General features: G+C 36.4%; 1 protein-coding gene across 1 annotated transcript; it reads right to left on the bottom strand.

Annotated features, from left to right (window-relative positions):
- Window positions 1-1,693: 1,693 nt before the first annotated feature.
- LOC128239250 (uncharacterized) lies at window positions 1,694-10,355 on the bottom strand. Its single transcript, XM_052955815.1, has 5 exons — window positions 10,134-10,355; window positions 8,947-9,833; window positions 8,763-8,790; window positions 8,187-8,601; window positions 1,694-2,720 (listed from the first exon to the last, which is right to left on the bottom strand). The coding sequence occupies exons 2-5, from the start codon at window positions 9,159-9,161 to the stop codon at window positions 2,605-2,607; spliced, it is 774 nt and encodes a 257-aa protein (XP_052811775.1). The 5' UTR covers window positions 9,162-9,833; window positions 10,134-10,355; the 3' UTR covers window positions 1,694-2,604.
- Window positions 10,356-10,573: the final 218 nt, after the last annotated feature.

Raw genomic sequence — 10,573 nt, 5'->3', positions numbered from 1 at the left:
ATTGAAAATGGATGCGTTTTTCAGACCGATGCAAATACCCCTCATTCTCGTTTACCTAGACAGGTTTGGAAAAAAGAGGAAGAGGGTACCAGTCTACGTTTACCAGAGTGATGATAATATGCGAACCACAATAAAACCTACCAGTTAAGATCAGTATCAAACAAGGATCTTGTCTTACAGATAACACCTCGTATTAAACATCTTTCACATATTATAGCAAAAATAATGGAATAATATTCCTTTAAATATAAGTACCTTGAAAACCCTTAAAACATTCAATGAAAATTATAAGCTTCATTTATTGTGTGAATGATAAGTTATTTTACATTTTCTTTAACATATTTATATGTTTAATTTATAGTCATGTCCTTTGAGTTTCTGTCAGTGAATGTTTAAGCATGAATGCATTTATTAACAGAATGTTTAATAGTCTTATATGTAAATGTATCTCCTGGTTTTAACATTGACAGGTGACTTATTTTTAAGAATAATGCTTTTTCATTTGTTTCTTTACTTTGAAGGCCATATTGGAAATTAGAATAGATGTTTTCATATCTCTAAATGTGTAACCTTTGGTATTATTATTATTATTATTATTATTATTATTATTATTATTAACGCAATGTCGACTGCGAAAGATGGGTTTCCGGCCATCGCGGACATCACCGTGCAACCGCAATTGCTACGTGTATGATCTAAGTCCAATAACAATTGATCGACGTTAACTAGATCGAGAAATGTCGAAGGTACTTCTTGGCGAGCTTATTTGCGAACACTAATGATATCGGAGTTTACTGGGTACGTTTGTGCGTATGTCCGATTACCGTACGTGCTCATAGTGATACGTAGGTGCTCATAGTGATACGGATAAACTTTCCAGTAAATCCTAACTGACCGTGTAAAACAAACCAGTGCGCCATACAGAATCTAACGCGCCTTCTGGTCCAAACACGCCGTGTTCTTGGTGAGTACCTAAATCGGAACACTTACGGCACTATTTTTGAAATATTTTAAGTTAGACTTGCACCACAACTACCCATTTCAATCAGCATACTAGGATTCAAGACCAATTGGTTTATATAAATGGTATTTTTCAAGATACTACTAACTGCATGTAAGGTACCTTATTAACTGCACAAGTCCAGGATTGCCATTTTTGTCCTCGGAGTACCTAAATTTGGAACAGTTTTAACTTATTTAGTTTAATGTAACCTTTTAAAATTATTGCTACATTTGTTTTAGTAAATTAATAATTCATTTTATTTCCAGCTTGTGTTTTTGTTTGTAAAATTTGACGATTTCAGTAAAAGAAAATACAGACTGTGTAAGGTTTTGCATGTAACCACATTTAAGTCAATATCTCATCATGTTTTGCATTGAAACTGAAGACATTTGGTTCTTACTATCGAACCTCTTCCATTACTTGTATGATCATTCATTTTCATGGTTTTGTTAACGACTGTCTAGCCCCAATCTACTCCGGCTGTTGACCACTGCACTTGCACCTTCAGTGCATGCAAAACTCTTCCGCTGTTACCAGTCTTCACGCAGGAGCCCGGTGTCTCTGCAAGACGACAGAGTCAACCTCAAGCTGGCGACACCCCTGATCCAACAAATCACCCTCTTCATGTCCCTCGTCAACAACCCTCCACCGCCGCTTCACTTTTCCTCCATGAGGAACCCTTTTTTTATGTTCAACAACACATTCCGGATGCTGAACACACTCCACACAACCCGTGACTTGGTTCAACCTCTCCAACTTAACATTCAGATCGGACAATTCGGACGCTTCCGACACCAATGAGTTTCAACAAGAGAGTTTTCTGTTTTCAACAAGCGATTCCCAAGCACGCTGCCAAGCTGACAGGGAATGACATTCAATACGCTGACCCAATTACTAGCCAATCATCAACCAAATAAAAAGTTAAATATGTAAAGACATTTTGCGCAACAAATTCACCGGCTTTCCTTCTCTTCTGCCCTCTTTTTCTTTATTTAATTCCAATACCCAATTTAAAATACAATTGGAACATCACTCTTACTTTTCGTTAAACCCTTAAACCGCGCACGGAAAAAAAACGAACATATAATCCTGGGCGTCAGCTTTTATCAAGTTTTCAGTAGTGTATACCACCAAACTTCTTTATGAAACTGCCCAGCTAATGAAGTACACAGAAATCGTCCGGGGCATTGCCGCGCGTCGTCCAAGTATTGCTTTCTCCTATTACAACGCCGATTTCAGAAGGTTGCGCGGGTCATTCCCCCAAACCCTGGGATTGATTGCATACTGAGTTCTGGCTCACGGCGTGTACATCAACAATCCGATCACCTTTCCTGTTTCCCTCATTTATACAGTCATAGTTAATGTAAAGACCTGCTTTAATTTCAACAAAACTAAACTTTGTCAGAATGCCAAATATGCCCCACCCACATTTCTGCGGAAACTGCAAGGGATCACAAGCAGCCTACAACTGCAAGTCCTCAAGTAAACAAGACAATAAGACTGACTTCTAAATGTTCAAACATAATGTTGTTCCCTTCACACTTCAGGCAAGCACTTCACTATGCCCAGTTTAGTTCCTGTTTCGCTATAAACACACTAACTCACAGTGCCGTAGCCAGAGGCACATTTAAACCGAGGCATTCTAGAGGGGTCCGGAAGCATGCTCCCTCCTTTTTTCTAGGACTTCTCTTAGTTTGCCATTGACTACACTTCGGCCCTGTAAAACCACCGTAAAATTTGCATTATTGGCACTTTATATACATTTTCATTTTTAATGAGTGAGCGTAAAAAAAGAATGTCATAGATTCATATATTGGTAATAGGACACAGGGACGAGCTCGGTGGAAAAAAGTGGGGTTTAGTGATAAAGTAAGCAAGCACTGATTCAAGATACACCATATATATAACATTGAATTTTGTTTTCTAAATCAAAAGCAAAAAAACAAGAGGGCCCTGAGGGCCCTGTATCGCTCACCTGATCCAATTCAAGTGTGGAATAAGTGTTTTCAGGGCGAGGGCAATTGTGACAAAACTCTTCCCTATCAGCCTTAAACCACAATTTGAAGGGTCATCTTCATTTCAGCTACTTTAGATCATATAAGGTAAAGTAAGATGGTGAATTGGTTATATGGGCTTTACCGCATACTAATTCAGGTTATATGGTGCAAAACAGGACTAAAGATTTGGGTTTCACATCTCATTCACATCCAAATATAATCATGAGGTACGGAATCAAAACACTTATACCTGCTGGAATTAAAAAATATATTACTTAGATCCTTCCTAGTGACCAAGTTGTTTTTTTAATATCACGGATGATTTTTTTAATATCACCGATGACCCAGTTGCAAACCTTACCTTGCTGTAATAAGTACATTCTGATCAGGTTTCATATAGATAAAGTAGAAAACATGACCGCAACAGTGGTTTAACAATGTTTTCTATGATTTGACTACGTGACCTAGTTTTTGAACTCAGGTTATCCAGTTTCAAACTTGACATAGACTTCATAAACACAAACATTCTGACATAATTTCATTGTGATTAAAGAGAGAATGCAACTTCTACAGTGTTTACAAAGTTTTTCTATGATTTAACCTAGTGGCCTGGTGTTTGACCTCTGATTACCCAGTTTCAAACTTTACCTAAAGATCATCATGAATAACATTCTGATCAAGTTCCATGAACATATGGTCATAAATGTGACCTCTACAGTGTTAACAAGCTTTTCCTTGAATTTGACCTGGTGACCTAGTTTTTGACCGCACATGACCCAGATTAAAACTTGACTTAGAGATTATTAATAAAAACATTCTGACCAACTTTCACGAAGGAGCATTTATAAATGTGACATCTAGGTTCTTAACAAGCTTTTCCTTAAATTTGACCTGGTGACCTAGTTTTTGACCCCACATGACCCAGATTCGAACTTGCCCTAGAGATCATTAATATTAACATTCTGACCAACTTTCATGAAGATACAGTCATAAATGTGACATCTAGAGTGTAAACAAGCTTTTTCCTTAAATTTGACCTGGTGACCTAGTTTTTGACCGCATATGACCCAAATTCGAACTTGACCTAGAGATCATTAACAATAACATTCTGACCAAGTTTCCTGAAGATACAGCCATAAATGTGACCTCTAGAGTGTTAACAAGATTTTCCATTAATTTGACCTGTTGACCTAGTGTTTAACCCCAGATGACCCAATATCGAACTCGTCCAAGATTTTATTGAGGGTAACATTCTGACCAAGTTTCACTAAGATTGTGCCAAAATTGTGACCTCTAGAGTGTTAACAGTCAAATTGTTGACGACGACGGACGACAGACACAGGGCGATCACAATAGCTCACCTTGAGCACTTTGTGCTCAGGTGAGCTAAAAACACACACTTTGTCACGTCCAGAATCGCAATCTCAGAGTCTACGTGCAGTCTATTGGAATGTTTTATGAACAGATATCAAAGCCAATCGATTAAGACGAGCGTCTTACATGGCTGATCGTTTCCATGTTTGGAGTCTTCTGAAAGAGCTAGAAAAACTGCGTTCGCACGAACAAGAACCCACAGGTAATCTTAAAATTAACTTACAGATTGCATCAATAGTGGGGAAGTCGTTTTCGTCACACATTTAAAATCCTTCTTTGAGTGACGTAGGAGAGTTTCCATCTTATAACATTGGTTTAGAATTTGCTTATATTATAATCACAGGAAGTTCGTTTAAAATTGTTTGATTGATTTTGTATTCAAAGCTTAACGGAAGATGATCATGATTTCCAGGTAACACATATGTCCCTCTCACGTCTTCCAATTGTTCATGTGAAGAGGAATGCTGTATTACGTGGTCCAAAATGGATAGAAGTGATTAAGCTTATAACGGTCCATCACTGATGTATTTACACCGCCGTTCTTTATCCCTTTGATTTTGTCTGGTTGCCCTGGCAATATATCTATTTGTATAGCTAATATAACTGACCTGTCATAAATATGTATAAAAAAAGTCTTATAAATGCAATTTTATACCGTTTTCCATTGACTTCAAATAACTTGCCGCATCTTGTTCGTTAAAAGTATCTTTAATGCTATGAATTGTTCATAATGGACATGGTTCTAATGAAATTCTTTCTTGATAACCATCTTGTAACCGAATAGGGAGAGTCTGTCCTTTTGAAGTCCACTGAATATGACATATTTGTTTCCTCCTCAAACTGTGGTGAAGTCGGCTCATTGGTCAGACAATGCGCCTTGTTCATGGCATGTGTATTTTGCGGAGTTGTAAAAAAAGAGTAAGTTAAGAACCTGAGTGCATAAATAGACAACTATTTGATTTAAACAATAATTTCTACAATGCATGACATATTTAGCATAAAGATCAAGGTCAGTAATCCGAGCCTGAATGCCATTATTACTTGGCCACTCACTGTCGATGTACCATCAAACACTTTTTCTCGAGAATTGTTAGGGAAATTGTCCCGTTGTAATTGGCTGCAGCGCTGTAAATTTGGTTTGGAAATTTTTACCTCATATGTACTTATCCAGTTCATAAAAAAGTTATTATTTCCTTTCTCACGGTTTTTGACTTTTAACCATATTATCCCTCTGAGAGGAAATCTCCCTGCAGTAAGTTTTATAATAACTTCATTATGTCCATGTGGACAGGTCTGTGTTTGCTTATTTAAAGGCCTAGTTTAATCCAAGTGACTAAGTGACCCCCCACAAAAAAAGAAGAAAAAAGTTTTAAACAAAAAACAGCCGTGTATTGTACACAACCTCTGTGTATTGATCTTAATCTAATTGTCTAATTGCCTTATAAACAAATAAACAGGAAATAGCAGAAGATGCACAGGAGGGGATTGTCATGCCAAACATTCCTTAAGGTAGCATACCCCTAATGGGCACCATTTCGAACTATGATCAGCTTGATAATTTCTTAATGTGTATCATTTCTTTAATTCAAAAACAAAATTTAAAAGAAATTTACCGTCAAATATCAATTTTATTTAAATTTGAATTACTCTACCCCATTTCAGAATCGTCGATAAAAACGACATCACCCGAGAGACAAGAAAAATCCTCTATTTCATTTATATTTCAACATTTTGGTAATAATCTGGTCTCAGAGTAACAAGAAATATATTTGCTTTCAGAAATATTACATTATTGATCACATCACCAACAATTGTAATCATACTGTACTGTTTCAATTTTAACATACTTTGTGTTTTGACCGCGTAAAATTGGAATTTCGAGGTTTAAAAGCAAATTCAACAAGTTCTAGAAATACTTATGACATGTTCTTTATAAATAATTATCTTTAATCTTTTGGGGACATTATACCAAAAAATCAAAATGTTTTACCGTCTCATTAAAAAAAAATAAGGCTTGTAATTCCCAACCACCTATTTCAGCCGTGCCTGCAAGTTATGAAATCTTCACAGAAGCTAATTTAAATAAAATATTAACATCTGTAAAAAAATGTTAGTTAATGAAAACAAAGAAGAAAAAAGTGCTTCTGGCTGGATTCGAACCACACCTTGTAAACCTCAAAAGATTTGTAGTCCTGTGCTTAACAACATAAGGGCTAAAGCATTGTAATCGAAGAGGAGGTTTTCATTAGGGGTGTGCTACCTTTATTAAACTAGGCCTTTAACAAGCGTGCTCTACACTTAGCAAGCTTTTCATTCCATTAAACTTCATTAAATGTTTATATATTTGATACATGTAGCCAATATTTTAGCATGTATGAAATGGAACATGCAATAATTCGTTGATAAAATTTGTATATATTGTCTAGGCTATTATAAATATAAAATATTTGAAATTCATGCGGAATCAATTGAATAATACGGAGTGCCATTCTATACATAGAGCGTGCCCTCAATGCGCGGGCAAAAAGGCATTGCTTTAGGTTTGATACAGTGTACAGAGTCCCGGCAGTGCGAAATGACAGCGAGGAAGGCGCCTCGGTTTTGCTCAGTGTCTTATGCTACGGCATTTTCATAATTAAATGTAACATTGTAGTCGTTTCACGAATTCAGAGGTCGATCCTATTAGTTTTCATTGTATTAGTTATTTTTATTTATTTTATTTATTTGCTCTCTAAATTTTAACCGAGGCAGCTGCCTCAATGTGCCTTAGTGTGGCTACGGCACTGTCATCCATCCTACCTTCTTCATTAATCCACTTCAATAACTATTTTTTCATATAATGCAAATTATGGCCCTCTTATTATCCGGTTTAAGCGTGTAAAGGTCAATATCACTACACAACAACTTCTTGATGTATTGTAACATACAAGGTCCTCAACTGATCAGGTCAGACAATTATCTTGTATGTAATGCAAATGATTTCTCTTTGTTACTCGAACAATGAATTCTGGTTAGAAGCTACGCAAAAGCGCGCTGTCTCTGCTCTAGTTAAAGTTTTGGCTCCATACTTACAAAGCGACTACAAACAGAAGAAACAATAGAAGTCACCAAAATAAAATGCAAATATTTTATGGCAGATGAACACTAACATTTCCTATTCTAGAATATAGATTATATCCACATTGCTTTCTATTAAACTTCTATTAATACCAACTGGAATTGCTTATCTTCCGCTTTCACCCAATAAAACACAAAACTCAAACGTCATATTTCTGTTGCGTAATTTTGATGACGACACCTAGGCTAGTGTGTTTTTTCGATGGAAACAGTCGAGCTAACAATAGATTCAATTCGGGTTTTTTATTAATTTTTTATTTAAATTGGTATGACGTTGTAAAACAATACAGTTGTGTGTACTGTTCGATCACACAGACCTTTATCAAATGTGTAACAAAATGCATGTTTATAAAGTTTGCTTAAATTTTGACATCGTCTTTCTTTTTATTCACCTTTACATAATCACGTAAATGCGTGTTTAAATCATATATCGCCGTTCGCTGTGGATGCCAATTACAAAATCATATACCGTCGTTCGCTGTGGATGCCAATTTCAAAATCATATATCGCCGTTCGCTGTGGATGCCAATTTCAAAATCATATATATCGCCGTTCGCTTTGGATGCCAATTTCAAAATCAAATATCGGCGTTCGCTGTGGATGCTACTTAATGTATTTAATTTCTTTACATATAAAACACTGTTGCTCAGGATTGCATAAATTTATAGCATAAATATAATGCATCATGTACTTACATCTTCCAATGGAGTATGCTCTAATTCGACCTCCGCTGTCAGTATTGACAGTGACCTCAGACATGGGCACAATATATTTAGCAGGCTCTAAGTTTGACTCGCTCGGTATTTCTTTTGCCTGTTTGGCTAATTTTGAAGCCTCAGACTCTTTCGTGACGACCCATTCACTTTCCCGGCTGTGTAAACTTTCATTCTCATTGAAAACTAAAGTGACTTTAAACCGATACTTTCTGTTTTCAGTCAAATCTTCCACTTTAACATTCTCATTACGCTCGATGTCTTCATCGTAGACTGACCACTGTTTTACGCCAGGAGTGTTGGTGCTGATGCGATATCTGCCATTGTGAGGAAGTCTGACATGGTTTACTCCAACACCATCAATGGTGGGAATACCAGGAATAAAGAAACCACCACACTGAAAAAGAACGCTGTGTTTGTTCATAACGTCAAGTTTGTGTTTGTAAATCCAGAAGAAATATGCCTGCAAATGGCTTGTTGTAGAAAATGTATAAAGAAGTCAAAAACGAACTGCATTTCATTATAATGTACTACCCATACTCATATGTTTACACTCACCGTTCGTGTTTCCTTTGCTATTTCCAATCTGAAAAAAATGTCGTTTTCTAACTTATTTTTTGTCTTTCCGTATGCATAAACACTGATGAAAGTTTCCTGTTTATACTCATGAATGCCGTATTGCAATGCCACAGAATGATTGATATCGTAACATTTCATTTTTAGTCAATAAAAATTAATTTACCTTTCAATTTCCAAATCAATGTTTTCTATGTCTGTATGTAATTCATGGGAAAGTGCAATTTTTTGCCGCCCGTGGTACTTTGCACAGTCTTCACAAAACAGTTCAAAGTCGCAGGAAGTGCAGTAAAAAACTGCTTTGTTGATCTGTCTTCTGAGAAAACATGGCCCACAGTGAAAGATCCTACTGCATGTACGAGTGTTAACGTTGACATGCATGCTTGGCCATTCGTTCTCGTGGTGCTTGGTGAAGCATGCTTCACAAAACACACATTTACAATGTGTACAGTACGTGAACGGTGGGTGTTCATGTGACTTTTGTTCAGTTTCGCCACATCCGCTGCATAAATGCTGTGAGGGATCTTTGTTCACTCTATCAAGTATGTGTGCCTTGAGCACTTTGTTTCTTGTATGATACAATGATGCACCTTTTACAAAGGTAGTAACCACACTCAGTGCAATGCCTAAAAGCAATTCCCATTTTGCCACTTGTTTTGCAGATACTACAAAGTTGAGACATGTGAACTGAACCCTCAAGACAATTTTTCAATCCATACAATTCATGGCAATCTTGACATTCAATGCAAAATAAGGTTTTGCAGATGTTGCAATAAAAGTGTGCTAGCTTGTACGTGCCTCCCCTCCTTTTGCAATGTTCACACCATGGTCCATCGACGAATAGCCATCAAGTGATCGAGAAAAACAAAATATTGATATGATAAACCCACAGGCGAGCTTTTCTCTGCAACCATTGGTTTGAAAATGTTATGAATTTCACTATGCACTCCTCGAGAACCATGTTCACTGTAGAACACCAATTACGTTATACATGTACATGCATAATCTCTGTGAACCAATTAAAGTAAAGGCCCTCTGTCTTACATTTACGGTCTGAAAATCAGTGCAAAACATTGAAAAATGCATATTAAAATGCCGGTGTTTTAATACATTGATCATGCACTTGCCAAAATATACATGAGTTGAATGTAAACAGTTCGATAAAGTGACCTAATCGCAACATGAGAATATTGATTGCATGTGTCAGAACAAAATCAAGGTTTGAAACTGTTTTAACGCAAGTTTGTAATTTGATATTGTTTGTAACATTACTAATAATATATTGTCATAATTGTCCAAATGTTTAGACGATGTTTCATATGTCATATTCGAATTAATGATACAAGACATTACCTCATTTTGAGAAGCGAAAGTAATCCGCCACACAGTAATGCCCTCAGTTTATCATTTAAGTCGATACATTTTGTACATTCAATAGGTTAGTTCCTGTATGTTCCGCTACAACGTATTGAGAATCGAATATAACAGTTAATATCATTATCACCTACGCATTCTGATACCGATAAATGTAAAAAAAAGAAGAAGAAAAAGGCAACCTTCCGTTGCATTCGGAACTCCTCGGCCATTTTATCGAAAACAACCTCGAATGTATTTGGACGGTTTACATACTCAAAAAGTGGTACGTTTAAGTCCGCTGCAAATAGATCGCTTAGTAATCTTATTTAGCAGTTTAACTTTATGACTTAACTCTTGGGAATCTTAATTATGTTTGCAATAAAATACTTCACTGGCAATCAATTTAAACTGAGATCAATTAATACAACTCGTAAACC

This window comes from Mya arenaria, chromosome 1 (genome assembly GCF_026914265.1).
Source record: "Mya arenaria isolate MELC-2E11 chromosome 1, ASM2691426v1".
Classification (NCBI taxonomy): domain Eukaryota; kingdom Metazoa; phylum Mollusca; class Bivalvia; order Myida; family Myidae; genus Mya; species Mya arenaria.
The sequence above is the reverse complement of the archived record's forward strand: the minus strand, read 5'-3'. Positions and strand labels throughout refer to the sequence as shown.